The 18,607-nt window shown below is 37.9% G+C and overlaps 1 protein-coding gene, 1 non-coding gene and 1 pseudogene across 2 annotated transcripts; 2 read left to right on the top strand and 1 right to left on the bottom strand.

Annotated features, from left to right (window-relative positions):
• Window positions 1-898: 898 nt before the first annotated feature.
• On the top strand, window positions 899-2,998 carry LOC127131000 (ATP-dependent RNA helicase DEAH11, chloroplastic). The gene is made up of 2 exons (XM_051059950.1): window positions 899-1,785; window positions 2,376-2,998. The coding sequence occupies exons 1-2, from the start codon at window positions 1,500-1,502 to the stop codon at window positions 2,996-2,998; spliced, it is 909 nt and encodes a 302-aa protein (XP_050915907.1). The 5' UTR covers window positions 899-1,499.
• A 353-nt stretch (window positions 2,999-3,351) lies between these two features.
• Window positions 3,352-4,608, top strand: LOC127127310 (uncharacterized; annotated as a pseudogene).
• A 1,577-nt stretch (window positions 4,609-6,185) lies between these two features.
• On the bottom strand, window positions 6,186-6,258 carry TRNAR-UCU (transfer RNA arginine (anticodon UCU)). Its single transcript has one exon. It is a non-coding gene; the product is annotated as a tRNA-Arg (tRNA).
• Between the last annotated feature and the right edge of the window lie 12,349 nt (window positions 6,259-18,607).

Raw genomic sequence — 18,607 nt, 5'->3', positions numbered from 1 at the left:
TGTTTGGTTATAGTGCGTGCTGTGTGGATATCTGTTTGAGATGCTTGTTCTCATTTGATGTATGCTTGAATTATGCTGTATGCTTGTGTGCTTGCTTCTTTCCTGGATAGGAATAGTTTGCTTATGCAAGTAGGATAGAAAACTGAACTTAGGGTAACGATGCATGACAACACTAGGCTCGAGTCCAGCTCCCTAGTAGTGTGTCTTTCCCTAGTTTCTGGTTAGCAATTCAGTCCCTTTCAGGGGAACTACATCGCCCTGATCCTCGTTCCAGACGAGGTATGTAGGCAGGTGGTCGTGCGAGACCACTCCGGGCAACCTTTTTCTTTTTTGCGTGTGTTTACTTGTTATCTGACTGTGTGTTTTGGCTCGGATGCCGACGTAAGCCCAGTGATTGGCAGTCGGGCTCCACGTTTGCCGTTTTGAGTGTGTTTTGGTTCGGATGCCGACGTAATTCCATCCAGTGGTTGTCGGGCTCCATGTTTGCCACCCTTGCTTGTTTGTATGTTTTGTGTTGTTTGGCGTGCGTAAGCCGAACTACAGTGGCTCTGATTCTTGTTCCAGACAAGATATGTAGGCATAAGGTGCGATACCTTATCGAGCTCGTTCCTCTTAACCCCACCTGCGTTCCTTGTGTGTGTGTGTGATGTTTTAGCAACCTATTCTTTATTCTAGGACGTGGATCCCGTCGAGTACGACGGACGTGAGGGGTGCTAATACCTTCCCCTTGCGTAACCGACTCCCTTACCCTGTCTCTTTGGTCGCGAGACCATTTCCTTTCCAGGTTTCTCTGAGCGTTTCCTTTCCCTATCTTGGGATAAATAACGCGCAGTGGCGGCTCTGTGTGTGTTTTGTTTTTAGCTCACCGGTTGATTTTTCGCAGGATGCGACAATGTGTATCACTCAAACATAAATGCAATTGATGACAAGGAGCTCCTGATGTTTTTTGAAAAGAATACCTCAGGTTCTATATGTGCTGTGTACAAGTTCCAAGGAATGGGGAAGGATCCTCCAGATAGAGAAAAGTGGGGCAAGATAACATTTTTGTCCCCTGATGCTGCCAAAAGAGCCGTTGAGCTGGATGGAGACGAGTTTTGCGGCTCGAACTTGAAAATACTTCCTTCACAATCAGCTAATGGGAGGGGATAAAACATTCTTATTTCCTGAAGTTAAAGCAAGAATTTTCTGGCCTCGCAGACTTAGCAGAGGATTTGGCATAGTTATATGTGATAAAAATGATGTCAATTTCATGTTGAGAGATTTTTATAACCTTGCAATTGGAGGGAGGTATGTTCGTTGTGCACCTAGTAATAAGTCAATGGACGGTATTATGATAAGTGGGCTTGACAGAGAGCTTCAAGAAACAGAAATTTTGGATGTACTAAGAAATGCTACAAGTAGAAGGATTCTGGACTTTTTTGTGGTGAGGGGAGAGGCTGTTGGAAATCCACCCTGGCAGTGCCTGCGAAGAGGCACTCTTTAAAGTAATTTCCCCCTTAATGCCCAAGGTAGACCCTCATATTAGTTCTTGCCGTGTTCAGGTATTTCCACCTGAGCCAAAGGATTCTTACATGAGAGCTTTAATTAATTTTGATGGAAGATTACATTTAGAAGCAGCTAAAGCTTTGGAAGAAATTGAAGGAAAGGTATTACCCGGATGTCTTTCATGGCAAAAGATAATGTGTGAACAGTTGTTTCATAGCTCCTTGATATTTCCTGCACCAGTGTATCACGTGATTGCGGAACAATTGGAAAAAATACTTGCAAACTTCAACAATTTAAATGGTATTTCATCATTATGCTCATTTTCTTTTATAGATGCTTGTAATTCTTCTGTTGATGTTTTTTCAAAAGCCGAGCCTTTTATTTACATGGCTGCAACTTAATATTCCCCCTAAAAAATGTTGACTTTCACCATGTATTTTGTTCAATTGTGTTGTTTCTTCTTTATAAAATAATAACTTATATCCAGTTAAGCTTCAGCAGTATTTTTTTGCACCCCTTCCCTCCCAAAGAAAACAGGTTGGAAAAACGAGAGAAGTGAGCAGTAGTTTTTCTTTTTTTGTTTTTGGTCCCTTATTTTACTTGTTTCTTAGCAGTTGGTGTATTATATGTAAGGATGTGGATTTAAGGCACTAATTGTTTAAGATGGACACAATTTAAGGGCGTGTACATAGTTACTTTCATTTTGGAATTTCTTGTAAAATGGAAACTAATAATTTTGGTAGCAATTATAAAAAAGGGCCCTGTATTTTGAAGTTGTGTTTTAAGAATATTTCTGTCCAAAATAAATCGCCCTATTTTTGGTTGTTAGTTTCTGTCATGTCATCTATTGCATCTTTTTTGAGTGCTGACAATGAATCGTTTTTGGTTAGGTCTTGAGTGGAACCTAAACAGAACTGCTAATGGTTCCCACCGACTGAAGATAACAGCCAATGCCACCAAGACAGTGGCAGAAGTTAGGAGACCTCTGGAAGAACTGTCGAGAGGAAAACTCATTGACCATGGAAGCCTTCCTCCCGCAGCTCTACAACTCATTTTGTCCAGAGAGGGCATTAGTCTTAAATGCTCCATACAGCAAGAGACCAAAACATACATAGTTTTTGACAGGCCCAGCCTGAACTTAAGAATTTTTGGTTCACCAGAAAAGATTGCTTTGGCTCAGCAGAAGTTAATTCAATCTCTACTCTCCCTCCATGAAGAAAAGCAGTTAGTAATCCCTCTGAGAGGGAGGGACCTACCTCCCGACTTGATGAAACAAGTGGTTAAGAATTTTGGGCCAGATCTTCAAGGGCTAAAAGAGAAGGTACCTGGGGCTGATCTCAAACTTAACACACGCCAACAGGCAATTTTTCTCAATGGTAACAAGGAGTTGAAACCAAGAGTAGAGGAAATAACTTTGGAGGTTGCGTGTTCAAGCATTCATTTAGTTGAGAGACTCGACACAGGACCTAGTTGCCCAGTTTGCTTTTGTGAGGTTGAGGCGTTTGACTTCTAATCAAGCGATTGTGGGTTCGAGTCCCACCAGGTGTGTTCGTTTATTTTTAATTTCTTTTACTATATGACACTTAACTTTTTCTCGTTTTTTTAGTCTCGTAAGCAAACCAGAGTCGTCGAAAACCGGTTGAAATAGCCGCCGGAGTTATTCATTGTCGCAATAAAAAAGCAATTTACCGGCGATTAAGTTCCGTCGCACCACGATTCCCGATTTCGCGTTAAAGCCATTCAATTGACAGCACATGTATTCTGTTAATTTCAATTTACCTTTTTAGGTTTTAAGCTTTCATTCAATTCTCAACATTCGTTTCTTAACCCTACTCCAGTAGAAATCTCACACAACAAGACTCAACAATGCTGGGATATTCATATGGAGAAATATTCTTATTGCTGGGAACCACTGCGACTCTGCTTGGTTTGGTTCATTCTATCCTTACTTATCTTTATCATATCGAAATTTTAGTACTAATAGATCTAAATTGTTTAACCGGAAAATCAATGTGCAATAGGTCCAAAGGGTTTGCCAATCATAACCAGAACAGCTGGGAGGATGGCTGGCCGGGCTATTGCATATGTACAATTGGCCCGGGGACACCTTGGATCTGTTATACAGCAGTCTCAAGCTCGCCAGGTACTCTCCCTTTCTTTTATCAAACTTATAATTCATATGGATATCTTTGTCCATACTAAAACTCGGTAAACTCACCGTTGCATTGTAAGAAAATTGAAAATTTGCAATCTAGTTAATCACATATTCTATTCTGCCTTTTAGCTTCATAACGAACTTCGGGATATGATGGCACAAGTAGATGCTATTCAACATGAAGTTCGAAGTCTATCATTCATAAATCCTGGCCCTTTAACTCAGAGGCTTGATAATCTCGACCAGCCATCCATCTTAAATCATATTGTTTACATTGATGCACGATTTAATCGAAATGGATTGATGCCGATATTTTGTATAACCGTGTTATCGGCTGTAGGTGGATATGCAAACAACAGGATACCAGAAGGTGCTGGGGTGAATCTCTCAATATCGTCTCTTACCAAGGTTTATTGACCACATACAGAAACTAATAATTCTATAGAATGGACTCCTCTAGGGAGCGTGTTTTCTTACACGTCTAATTATTTATAGGATTCAACTCCATTTCCATCCAATTCATTCAATATGCAAAGCAAAGCAACTATTTATGCCAGGTTGGCCGAGGCCCCTTCCATCAAGAATGGTTCATTGGCAAGTAGTGCTGAAGTTGAGAAGATTAAAAATGGTCTGTAGCTTATTGTCATGCCAGTTTCCGCTGAAAGTACTGGACTCTTACCAAATCGTGGTGGTAATAATAACTTAATCATGATTGTCTGTTATCTGCATCGCATACTATGTTATAGTGATTTTTATGCAGCGTTTTTTATTTGCTCTAGAATGATATCTGAATTGAAACAAGCTTTGGTTGTATTAGGAGCTGATGTGAAAGGATCTGACATAGTTCAAGAAGCAATTTTGGAAGCAGAGGTAGCTCATAAAGCAAAGGAGTTCTTTTCACAGCCCGAAAATCAGATATGATTGATATAGTATTCCTATATAATACCTTAATTTTGTAGATGTTAGCATTTGTATATTTACAAATGCTAACATCTACAAAATTAAGGTATTATATAGGAATACTATATCAATCATATCTGATTTTCAGGCTGTGAAAAGAACTCCTTTGCTTTATGACCTACCTCTGCTTCCAAAATTGCTTCTTGAACTATGTCAGATCCTTTCACATCAGCTCCTAATACAAACAAAGCTTGTTTCAATTCAGATATCATTCTAGAGCAAATAAAAAACGCTGCATAAAAATCACTATAACATAGTATGCGATGCAGATAACAGACAATCATGATTAAGTTATTATTACCACCACGATTTGGTAAGAGTCCAGTACTTTCAGCGGAAACTGGCATGACAATAAGCTGCAGACCATCTTTAATCTTCTCAACTTCAGCACTACTTGCCAATGAACCATTCTTGATGGAAGGGGCCTCGGCCAACCTGGCATAAGTAGTTGCTTTGCTTTGCATATTGAATGAATTAGATGGCAATGGAGTTGAATCCTATAAATAATTAGACGTGTAAGAAAACACGCTCCCTAGAGGAGTCCATTCTATAGAATTATTAGTTTCTGTATGTGGTCAATAAACCTTGGTAAGAGACGATATTGAGAGATTCACCCCAGCACCTTCCGGTATCCTGTTGTTTGCACATCCACCTACAGCCGATAACACGGTTATACAAAATATCGGCATCAATACATTTCGATTAAATCGTGCATCAATGTAAACAATACCATTTAAGATGGATGGCTGGTCGAGATTATCAAGCCTCTGAGTTAAAGGGCCAGGATTTATGAATGATAGACTTCGAACTTCATGTTGAATAGCATCTACTTATGCCATCATATCCCGAAGTTCGTTATGAAGCTAAAAGGCAGAATAGAATATGTGATTAACTAGATTGCAATTTTCAATTTTCTTACAATGCAACGATGAGTTTACCGAGTTTTAGTATGGACAGAGATATCCATATGAATTATAAGTTTGATAAAAGAAAGGGAGAGTACCTGGTGAGCTTGAGATTGTTGTATAACAGATCCAAGCTGTCCTCGGGCCAATTGTACATATGCAATAGCCCGACCAACCATCCTCCCAGCTGTTCTGGTTATGATTGACAAATCCTTTGGACCTATTGCACATTGATTTTCCGGTTAAACAATTTAGATCTATTAGTACTAAAATTTCGATATGATAAAGATAAGTAAGAATAGCATGAACCAAACCAAGCAGAGCCGCAGTGGCTCCCAGCAATAAGAATATTTCTGCATATGAAAATCCCAGCATTGTTGAGTCTTGTTGTGTGAGATTTCTACTGGAGTGGGGTTAAGAAACGAATGTTGAGAATTGAATGAAAGCTTGAAACCTAAAAAGGTAAATTGAAATTAACAGAATACCTGTGCTGTCAATTGAATGGCTTTAACGCGAAATCGGGAATCGTGGTGCGACGGAACTTAATCGCCGGTAAATTGCTTTTTTATTGCGACAATGAATAACTCCGGCGGCTATTTCAACCGGTTTTCGACGACTCTGGTTTGTTGACTAAAAAAAAGTTAAGTGTCATATAGTAAAAGAAATTAAAAATAAACAAACACACCTGGTGGGACTCGAACCCACAATCACTTGATTAGAAGTCAAATGCCTTATCCATTAAGCCACATGTGCTCGTGTTCAAATTGTGCTATCCATGCAAATTTATTTTCACACTTGGTTCTCAATTGAAGAAAAACAACAATGAGTTCACCCCAGAATTTGTTATGGATATATTTGTTGTTACATATTCTGCACTTATTCGTGGTTACATGAACGTGGGGAGGAATAATGATCCATTTCCTGATTTTAAAAGATAAATGAATTGCAACAAAAAACAATTGCATAAAGCAAAGAAAAAAATGGCAATTATAATCTCTTCATATCTCATGTGATAGTAATTTACTCTTATGGTGGAGGGGCCCAATGTTCAACCATAGGATGAACTTAAAAGATTTATTTTTAAGAAAAGTTTGATTTTTTTTTATGTTGGTATTGCTTAAAAAATTTAAATAAAAAAATATTTATGTTCAATGTATTATATATAATATTTTATAAAAAAATTAATTATTTATATTTTTAGTGAATTGAATACAAATAATTTTAAAAAAATTATTTTTTTAGTTTTTAAAATAATGATTAACTTTTTAATTTCTTAATGTTCCTACATTAGTTAGTATTTTTTTTAATGTTTGATAAAATAACACTGTTATTAAAATATTTCATAATGCAGCTAGTAAAACCTTTAAATCATTTAAAGAAACTTTTATAGTTATTTTTTCATTTCTCTTTTTTTTAGATGACAAGCCTTGATTAATAAAACTAAGTAATATTTAAGAATTCTAATTTTGGTGATTTATATGTTTCATTTTATTTAATTAAACTAAGTACCACTTCGATCTAAATTTTCTATTTTATATATGTGATTTTTTTAAATAATTTTTTTTCCAATTTAAATACTAAAATAATTAATTTTTTAAATTAATTATTAAAATAACCACTTGGCGCATCCAATTGTCATTCAAAGGAGGTGCACATGAAGCTGGTCCATGCTTGCAATGCCATTGCCCTCAGACGCCCATGCATCTGGTGCATGTATGTGTGCTTGTGAGTCTGTGCCGCATGCATTGACGCATGCATGTGCCACGTGTGTGGCGCCTAGGGCATTGGTGCATGCATGTGTGTGTTCACTATAAATACACTGTGCATCACCCATAATTTTTCACATAACTTCTTATCCTCCTTTCATTTTCCTTCAATCTCCTTCAATTCTGTTTTCTTCAACCATGTTTGAACACACATAGACAACAAGAGAAATGTCGATTTAATCTTTTCAGCAGATCATCATCCGATAAAGATTCGACTTTGGAATATATAAATATTTTAGACGTCTTAATTGGACGTTGAACCGTTGGTTACATTGAGAAATCGTAGAGGGTGAAATGATTAGAAGAATTAAATAGCTTGAATCCATGTTCAACTAAAATGGAGAAGTTCGTGTATGAGTGGATATTAAGACAGACAGACACGCTCACAGGATGATGTATACTATGTCCAAAAAAAATTTGATGGTTGTAATCGCATAGTTATGTTGCTTATGTGTTGTATTTGTTAGTAATGGTATTTTATTTGTTGTTGTTTGTTGTGTTGTTGTTTACACTACGCCAAAAACTGGAATAGACAGCGCACCTTAGATGGCGCTTTACTACAAAAGCGCTCTCTAAAGTGAAGCGAAAAATAAGAAGCAATAGACAGCGCACTTTAGAGAGCGCTTTTGTAACAAAGCGCCCTCTAAGGTGAAGCGAACAAATAAGGAGGAGATAGAGGGACAACAATACATGGCGCTTTTTAGAAAGCGCCCTCTAAGGTTACCCTTAGAGGGTGCTTTTAATAAAGCGCTGTTATAAGTCCATGTGCATTTCCAACTTATAAAGCGCTTCTGGAAAGCCTTAGAGAGCGCTTTCATAAGCGCCCTCTTAGGCCCCCTTTAGAGGGCGCTTTTTTTCCACAAGCGCCCTCTAAGGTGAAGCGAAAAAATAAGGAGGAGATATAGAGGGACAACAATACATGGCGCTTTTTAGAAAGCGCCCTCTAAGGTTACCCTTAGAGGGCGCTTTTAATAAAGCGCTGTTATAAGTCCATGTGCATTTCCAGCTTATAAAGCGCTTCTGGAAAGCCTTAGAGAGCGCTTTCATAAGCGCCCTCTTAGGCCCCCTTTAGAGGGCGCTTTTTTTCCACAAGCGCCCTCTAATGTCCCCTTTAGTAAACATTAAAATTATAACATACTGCGCGTTTTGTTATTTCACTATCTGTTATTTTCGTTCTTTTTCACGTTAGGGTTCTAAGGCGATTTCCTTCCACCTCTGTTAGATCTACATTATTACTGCGCGTTTCCTCCTTCTACCAATCAAAGGTACACGCTTTTCCCAATTTCTGTTTTATGTTATTGCTTTGTTTTAGCTTTGCCCACTTTCTGTTTTACATTATTACCGCGCGTTTCCTCCTTCTACGTTTGTTTCGACCATGATAGCGCATGTAATAGGAAATTGACGGTTGGTTTTTAGTGACCATGATAGCGCATGCAATGGGACTACATTACCCAGTAGTTAGGGTTATACGACCTATGAACATATGATTTTGTGTCAACACCAGTATCATTAGAAACCTAGGTCCGAATGTGTTTGAACTCTTCTGAAATTGTTTTTTGTTTATTCTAATTAGTAATGGATAATACATGGATGTCTTCCAATCGATTGTCGAGAGAGTACGAGAATGGGGTATCAGAATTCGTTAAGTTTGCCGTTGCGCACGCCGAAGACCCCAGTAGAATGATATGTCCTTGCTTGGGTTGTTGTTATGGAAAACGGGTTGACGCAGTTCAGTTGACATCGCATCTAATGAGGCATGGAATTGATCGAAGTTAGACAAGTGTTCTATGTCAATGATCCGAAAAGTACGAAATGGTCTATAGTTCTTTTTTCCAACAAAGTAATTGATGAAAACACTGGAGATCAAGGTGATATTGATGTTGAGATTGAATCGTTTACCAGAAATGATCAAGATGAGAATATTATATCAAATGATTCATATATTAGAAATGATCATAATGAGGGTATTTGGATCAATCCAACCGTCCGTGTTGTTAAGAGACATGTAGAACATATTCCAACCAAGAAAAGAAAGAGAACTTAGTGAAAAAGGTACAGGTCAAATGATTTTAATTGTTTTCTTTATTACAGGTAAAATGACTTTTATGATTTTAATTGTTTTTACATTTGTCATCTGATTTTAATTGTTTTCTTTATTACAGGTAAAATGGCTATTATGAAGTCAATCATTCGTGCAAGAGACAAGGGTGTAAAATTTGAAGTACATTGGAGTGCTGGAGACCAACTAATTTTTTTTCATCAGGCTTGTGTCTCAATAGAGAATGGGTATCTACCTAAAGTTACTTTTGTAGTGGTCCAAAAGAGACATCACACCCGTCTCTTTCCTGTCAACCCCAAAGAGACCGATAGAAGTGGAAATATTATGCCAGGTTTTTTCAATATATTTCTCAACGCAGCTGGTATATATTATCATTTGAATTTATCACTTTTTACTGATTTTGTTGTTCTAAATTGTCAAAGGAACCGTGGTAGACACCAGCATTTGTCACCCTAGGGAATTTGATTTTTACCTTAACAGCCATGCAGGAATTCAGGTAATATTAGCTATGTCATTTAATTTTTACCTAAACTTGTACTGTTTTCATTTAATTTTAGAAGCCTTCTGATACTATTTTTTTCCATTCAGTTATGCGAGGTGTACTCGATCTGTCTCAATAGGTTTGTTACTCGATTCCCTTTGCTTGTTTTTGTTTTAGGCTATACAAAACTTTAGTTTAACAAAAATGTTATCTTGTATGCAGTTCCTCCTGCCTATTATGCACACTTGCTATTATTCACCATGCTTTTTTTGGATATACTACTTATGCTGCCATCTGTTTTTTTGGTTGAGCCTTATTTTGTATGGATGTGCGATAGAACTACTAGACAGCTTTTGGATATACAGAACATGTTTGCCACCATGGATGGATGGGCGTTATTTTGTTTAGTATTGGTTAGAACTACTAGACAGCTTTTGGATATACAGAACATGTTTGCCACCATGGGTGGATGGGCGTTATTTTGTTTAGTATTGGTTAGAACTACTAGACAGCTTTTGGATACAGTGGTCACTGGGTGTTGGTTGCTATGGATCTTTCGAGACTAATAGTGTATTATCTCGATTCGTTATCGGGTGATTGGAGTAAATATCCGAGTATGAAGAAGACGGTTGACGCGTAAGTGAAATTCCCCTAAATATTCGTGTGTATTTGTATATTTAATTATGTCTGTCAGATATTTCATCTAATTTGTTACTAAATCATGAATATGTTTTATTCTCTTAATTGTAGTACTTTGAGGAATACAAATCTTACTCAAGAGCTCATTTGGATGAAATGAAGGATGAATTGTGTCAATTCATTGTTGATCAAAGAATCATATAGCTAGGTTGTATATTGTTGTACATATATGTATGGAATGTTGTTGTTGTATGCTGTTGTTGTATATATGTTGTATATTGTTGTTGTACTTTTACTAAATCATGAATATGTTGTTGTATATTGTTGATCAAAGAATCATATATTAATGTTGTATATATGGAGGATTAATGTTGTATATAAATGGATTCATGTTGTATACATCAATGGATTAATGGTGTATAACATTGGATTAAAGGATGAAATCAATATGAATTTTACACTTTTGCAGCATGCCAACAGGTTACCAATTAAATATCCACTGTTTTTCAAACAATTTTTTTTTAAAATAACTAACACTTTAGAGGGCGCTTTGTCCAGAAAGCGCCCTCTAAACACTTTACATTGACAACTTTAGAGGGCGCTTTGTCCAGAAAGCGCCCTCTAAACACTTTCCATTGACAACTTTAGAGGGCGCTTTTTCCTGAAAGCGCCCTCTAAACACTTTACATTGACAACTTTAGAGGGCGCTTTTTCCAGAAAGCGCCCTCTAAGGTGTCCCTTTATGGACCACTCCAGAGGGCGCTTTTTTCTGAAAGCGCACTATAATGTGGCCACTTTAGACAGCACTTTCTCCAGGAAAACAAAGCGCTGTCTTTACCTATGCCAGCGCCACTTTAGAGGGCGCTTAAAAGCGCTGTTATAGGCCAAAATAAGCGCCCTCTTTTCCCTTATTTGGCGTAGTGTTATGTGTTGCTTGTGTGTTGTATGTGCTGTATTTATTTGTGATGGTATTTCCTCACAAAGTTATCATATGAAATAAATGTTGTTTTTAATATAAAGTAAAAGAGTTACAATTAAAATTATCTTATTGTGCTTGTTCCAACACTGGGACAGTTAGTACGATTATGACTGGGCTGACGACATGAACTACATAGTCTAACCATTTTGTTCGACGTATTCATTTCGATTCGAATACGGGTGCTGTTTGGGCGACCTTTTTTCTTTCTTCACATTACTTCATTGTGCCAGAGAATGTCCCCTTGATATGCAGGTCAGTAATCCTCTTTTGTTACCACTGAAAAGCTAATTTTGTAAACATTGGATAGACTTATAACTTTGTAAACATCGGATAGTAAGTAGGATGGATCCCGTCGAACCTTTGAAGATGCCGCTATGACATGGGAGCAAGGCATACGAAAGGCTTGGAACTTTCCGCGATCACACCAACCTCTATCTAGTTCCACTCTATAATGTCCCATCGGCATGCCTTCATTATGATCCATGGACTCAACAATATTGTACCAACCTTTAGTACATTCAAACACCGGGACCACATGTGTGTTAGCTTTGACAACTTCCTCTCTAATGAATTTCATTGAAGTATCACTGAATAACTGCCCAAATTATAACATTGAACTCCATTTGGAACGTCTGGTCTCAAACAACGCCCCTAGCCCGAAATAGGTTGCTTGCACTAAAGCGGTTATAGGTAGGTTTCGGATGCCTTTGAAAATAGAGTTCATTGATTCCACAAGATTTGTTGTCATGTGGCCCCAATGTTGACGGTTGTCGTATGCCCTAGTCCATTTCTCCAATGGAATATTGTCAATCCACCGTACTGCATCTGCGTTTGATAATCGGATGTCTTCACGGTAGTGTTTGAAAGAAGGTTTTGTTAATGCATACCCTGCATTGACAACCTTCTTCCGCAATGTTTTGTCGTTAATCTCCCGCAGAAAATTTTGAGCGATATGTCTAATGCCAACCATTATCAATGTTTTTGTAGACACTTACTATTGAAGGGTGTCGGTCTGAGATCAAACATAAGTTAGGTTGAGGAGCAACGTGCAATCAGATATTTTTTAGGAAAAAATTTCATCCCTTAGCAGTCTCCCCTTCAACTAGGACATAGGCGATTGGAAAAATGTTGTTGTTGTCATCTTGTGCCACTGCCATCAATAGCGTGCCTTTATATTTCACGTACAACCATGTACCATCAATTTGTATAATAGGTTTACATAAAATAAAATCTTTGATGCATGGTTGATACACCCAGAAGAGTTGGTTGAATATTTCATTATCAATAGCACAAGTCCTGTCTGGGGTATACGCCGACAACATTTCCAAATTGACAATATTCCCTGGAGCATAATGTTTAAGAGCCACCAAGTATTTTGAAAGTTGTTTGTAAGACTCGTCCCAATTGCCATACACTTTTTCAACCGCCTTTGTCCTAGTTATATTTAGGGACCAATTAATACTACTTTTTATATAATTTTATTGGTCCCTTTTACCAAGTTTTGATGTAATTACACACTTTTATTCCCACTATTTTGTATAAATTCAATTAGGTTTAATTTATGTTGTTTTGAGTAGTTATTTCACATATTTGTTAGTTTTGTAGAATTTTTGGACAAGAGAGCTTCAAAATGCATAATCATAATTTGGAAGAAGTGTTGAATGCAATTTGGAGGGCTAATTTTGAAGACTAACACTTGGAAGACTATTTGGATGAAGCTTGCAAGGCAAGGAAGCTGAAGTAGCTTCAGTTCGCGCGGCGATCTCCCTTCGCGCCGCGAACCTTGCGAATCCAGCAAGCCGTTTTAGCCAAGTGTGATGTTTTCAAAGTCAACTGTGTTTTTCCATTTCTGTATCTGTTTTAGGGGGCTTTTCAGCTTTAGATGAAAATGAGCATTTTAGGAAAGGTCAACCTTTTTTAGAAAACAGAATGGAAAATGTTGATTCATTCATTCATAGTTTGATATTTTGTAAGAGAAAAAACAGAGTTTATTTCTTCATTACCTTGTGCTTTCCAAAATGATGATGAGGAGCTAAACCCCATTTTGTCAAGATTGGAGGTAGTAGCTATTCCTATTTGTTTATGTATTTCATTTGACTCTTATATATGATAAAAGATTGTTGATGTATTGAATGATATTTTTGCCCTAAGTTGAATATTAGATTTGAGTAGTTGTTGAAAGAGATTATTTAAGTCATGACAGAAAATATGTTTTCAAGTAGTGAATAAGTTGTAGAGATAGATTTATTCACTACTATTCTTTTGTATCAACAATTAAAGATTGCTATATTGATAGTTAGGTGGAGAAATCGTCTAAAGATTAATATAGTGATTATCACAATATCATTTAGACATAAATGATATTGAGAGGATACTTGAACATCATCAATAATCTTGAGTCTATATAGTTGTCATAAGGAAGCATAAGCAATTTGAATAGTGAACTCCAATCTTGCCAAACCTTTTATATTTGATTAAAACCATTTTATTGTTGTAGTGACATTTACTCAAAAGATAACTTTTCAAACAAAACAACTTGGTTACTTTCTAAACTTATAACAATTTGGATTATAGAACGGCGGTAATAACAACCAATCTCTGTGGATACGATATTAAAATATTGGCCGAAAATATACTTTTCAACAAATTGGCGCCGTTGTCGGGGATTGGTGTTCGATATTACAAGCATTGCAATAATTCATTGTTTTAAGTTTTGTACTTTTATTACTATCACTCTTGTGTTTCACTTGGTTTGTTAGTTTTGTAGATTCTAGTGTATGCGAGGAAAAGCTACCGAGGAGCAATTTCAATTCGATCCCGAAATTGAAAGAACACTTTGAAAGCTCAATAGCAAAACACGAAGAAGAAGGAAACTAGCCGAAGAGAGGAACCGGAGAGAAGAAACATCTACTTCCGCACTTGTTCAAATCGAAGAAGTGGTCGTAGAGGCTTGTGACGGAAATATGGCGGATGACACTCCTACCGAAATATCCGCTAATAGTCCAAGAAGGAATGCCCAATTTGCTCGTGGAGGAAGGAATACGGAGATAAAGACCGGAATCCTCCAACTTCTCTATGCAAATCCATTCACCGGAATGGACCATGAAGATCCGTATACCCATCTCATCAAATTCTATGAGATTGCGGGTTCTACGGGAATTGATGAAACGGGTGAAGAAGCATTATTCAAAAGGATGTTCCCACACTCCTTAGTGGGAAAGGCAAAAGAGTGGTACCTTGATCAAGCACCAAGAGTGATGACGAATTGGAATTTGCTAGAATAAAAGTTCTTAGAAAGATATTTCCCTCAATCCCGATTCATGGAAGCCAAAACAGCTATTGCGGTATTCACTCAAGGAAGCAATGAGTCTCTAAATGAGGCTTGGGAAAGATTCAAGTCAATGTTGAGAAAATGCAAGGGTCATGGTTTTGATGAGCTCACTCAAATCAATATTTTTCTAAATGGGCTCCAATCAACTCACAAGACACTTTTGGATGCTACCGCGGGTGGTTCTCTCATGTCAAAGAATGCGGAAGAAGCTAAAGTCATTATTGACCGGATGACACTCAATGATCGTCAAAGTCAACATGACCGTAGTCCTTCACAACGTAAACCGGGAGTTCTTGAGTTAAATACCAATGATGCAATTCTTGCTCAAAACAAGCTACTTTCTCAACAAGTGGAGTTGCTTACTCAATAAATGGCCAAGCTTCCACAGCAAATGAAGGAAATTCAAGGGTCTCAAGTTCGACATCAAGTAGCATGTTGCGAATTATGTCAAGGAGATCATCCAACCAGTTTTTGCCCTCCACTAGAAGAAGTGAGTTATGTGAACAATCAAAATGAAGGCTATCAAAGACAACCTCCCAACAACTCATATCCAAGAAATAATCAAGGTTATCAACCATCAAGGTTCAATAACCAAAATTTTCAGCAACAAAGTCCTTATCAACACCCAAACTCTCAAGGACAACAATCGCAAGGAGGAAACTCAAAGCTAGAGGACACTCTTCAACAATTCATGCAAGCCTCCATGGCAAATCAGAAGAGTAACGAGGCAACAATTAAGAATCTGGAAAATCAAGTAGGCCAACTTGCGAAGCAATTGTTGGAACAATCCGCGGGATCTTCATTTTCCGCTAACACTCAAACCAATCCAAAGGAGCATTGTAAAGCAATTGTCACGAGAAGCGGTAAAGAGTTAACAAGTGAAAAAAATGAAGAAATTACAGTAGAGAATGATATGGATGTTGTACTGGAAAATGAGGATGTGGTTTGTGGGAAGGAGAAAGTGGCAGGAATTCTTCAGTTCGCACCACGAAAAGAGCAGGAATTGCCAACAGAGCAACAGACTGAAGTGGAAGTGAAAAAGGATGCCGAACCAAGAAAGAAGAAGAAAGGAGAGAAAGGTGTGAGCGTCATTCCAACTCAACATCTACCTTATCCACATGCACCATCGAAGAAGGACAATGCTAGACATTATGCACGGTTCATGGACATATTCAAACAACTTCAAATCAATATTCCATTTGCCGACGCATTAGAGCAAATGCCACGGTATGCAAAGTTCATGAAGGATATTCTCACAAAGAAAAGGAGACATGTGGAAGACGAGACAATCTTGCTCGATGCACGTTGTAGTGCCATCATTCAAAAGACCCTCCCAAGGAAGGAATCCGATCCGGGCTGAATCGTTTTACCGGTAACCATTGGAAGCACCTACATTGGTAATGGTTTGATTGACTTGGGATCTAACATCAATTTAATCCCCCTATCCATTTTTAAAAGATTGGGAAATGTTGAGATCAAATCTACAAGGATGACTTTACAACTAGCCGACAAATCTACCACTTCACCATATGGAATTGCTCAAGACATGCTAGTGAAGATAGACAAATTCTTGTTTCCGGTGGATTTCGTGATAGTGGAGATGGATGAGGATCGTGATGTTCCTCTAATTCTCGGAAGGCCATTCATGAAAACAGCCCGGATGATGATTGACATTGATGATGGATTGATGAAAGTGAGAGTGCAAGATGAAGAGGTGACCTTTAATCTTTTTGAAGCCATGAAGCATCCAAATGACAAGCATGATTCCTTCCGAATCGATGCAACCGAAGAGGAAGTAGTGGAGGTCGAAAACCAAGTTCATATTTCTAATCCTCTAGAAAGATCTCTTATCGGAGCCTACAATGTGTTGACTGAAAATGAAGAAAAGGAGATTGAAGCAATGTTGCATGAATTAGAATCTTGTGGGGAGCTTGCTTATCATGTAGAAACAAATGAGGACTTGGATGCGACAAAGAAATTGGAAGAACCAAAAATAGAGTTGAAAATGCTACCTTCACACTTGAAGTATGTGTTCCTTGGTGACGAGTGTACTAAACCGGTGATCATTAGCAACACCTTGTCCATAAAAGAGGAATACAAATTAATACAAGTGCTGAAAAAGAATGAGGGTGCAATAGGGTGGGTGTTATCCGACTTAAAGGGTATTAGTCCGGCCTATTGTATGCATAAGAAAATGATGGAAGAAAATTTCAAACCCGTTGCACAACCTCAAAGGCGTCTAAATCCATCAATGAAAGAAGTAGTTCGGAAAGAAGTTGTCAAACTCTTGGAAGCCAGAATGATTTATCCTATCTCTGATAGGGCATGGGTGAGTCCGGTACAAGTAGTTCCCAAGAAAGGTGGCATGACGGTTATCAAAAATGATAAAAATGAGTTGATTCCAACAAGAACGGTAACCGGGTGGAGGATGTGTATTGACTATAGAAGGCTAAACCAAGCTACAAGGAAAGATCACTTCCCACTACCTTTCATGGACCAAATGTTGGAAAGGTTAGCCGACAAAAATTTCTATTGTTTCTTGGACGGGTATTCGGGGTACAACCAAATTTCGGTCAATCCGGCGGATCATGAGAAGACGGCTTTTACATGTCCTTTTGGTATCTTTGCTTACCGAAGAATGCCTTTTGGGTTATGTAACGCACCGACAACATTTCAACGGTGCATGCAAGCGATATTCTTGGATTTAATAGAAGAATGCATTGAGGTGTTCATGGATGATTTCTCCGTTTATGGATCATCTTTTGATTTGTGCTTAAAACATCTTGATATGGTTTTGGGAAGATGTGTGGAGACCAACTTAGTGCTCAATTGGGAAAAATGCAACTTTATGGTCACCGAAGGTGTTGTACTCGGTCACAAGATCTCCTCCGAAGGATTATAAGTTGACAAAGCTAAGGTGGAAGTCATTGAGAAATTACCACCTCCAACAAATATAAAAGGAATAAGGAGCTTTCTCGGACATGCCGGTTTCTACCGGAGATTCATCAAAGATTTTTCAAAGATAGCAAAGCCATTGAGTAACTTGCTCAACAGAGGTACGCACTTTCTTTTTGATGAGTCATGTCTCAAAGCTTTCCTTGATTTAAAAGGAAAGTTAGTCACCGCACCCATAATCGTGGCACCAAATTGGAAACTTGATTTTGAACTTATGTGTGACGCAAGCGATTATGCGGTTGGTGCGGTGTTGGGTCAAAGAAGAGATAAATTTTTTCATGCTATCCACTATGCTAGTAAAGTGTTAAATGAGGCACAAGTCAATTATGCAATAACTGAAAAAGAGTTACTAGCTATAGTGTACGCATTGGAAAAGTTTAGAGCTTACTTGATCGGGTCAAAAGTTGTAGTCTACACAGACCATTCGGCGATCAAATATTTGCTAACCAAGCCGGATTCCAAACAAAGACTAATTCGTTGGATTCTCTTATTGCAAGAGTTTGATTTGGAAATCCGGGATAAAAGAGGTTCCGAAAACTTGGTGGCAGATCATTTGTCTCGTTTGGTCAATGTGGACATTACAAACAAAGAAGAGGAAGTAAGAGAAGAATTTCCGGATGAAAAACTGTATGTGATTCAAGTGAGGCCTTGGTTTGCCGATTTTTCTAATTACAAGGCAACCGGTTTAACACCGGAAGACCTCACTAGTAATCAAAGAAGGAAATTCTTGGCGGATGCAAAATATTATGTGTGGGATGATCCATATTTATTTAAAGTGGGTGTAGACAATATTTTGAGAAGGTGTGTAACAATTGAGGAGTCAAGAGACATCCTTTGGCATTGTCACAACTCTCCGTATGGAGGTCACTATAGCGGTTTGAGAACAACCACT

The sequence above is a fragment of the Lathyrus oleraceus genome, chromosome 3 (genome assembly GCF_024323335.1).
Source record: "Lathyrus oleraceus cultivar Zhongwan6 chromosome 3, CAAS_Psat_ZW6_1.0, whole genome shotgun sequence".
NCBI classification, from domain to species: domain Eukaryota; kingdom Viridiplantae; phylum Streptophyta; class Magnoliopsida; order Fabales; family Fabaceae; genus Lathyrus; species Lathyrus oleraceus.
This window is presented reverse-complemented; position numbering and strand designations above follow the sequence as displayed.

Bases quoted from the DNA above. Each gene is read 5' to 3' on its own strand.
- LOC127131000 (XM_051059950.1), top strand. From the start codon at position 1,500: ATGCCCAAGGTAGACCCTCATATTAGTTCTTGCCGTGTTCAGGTATTT. The intron at 1,786-2,375 runs GTATTTCATCAT...GTTTTTGGTTAG, and splicing joins AAACTTCAACAATTTAAATG to GTCTTGAGTGGAACCTAAAC.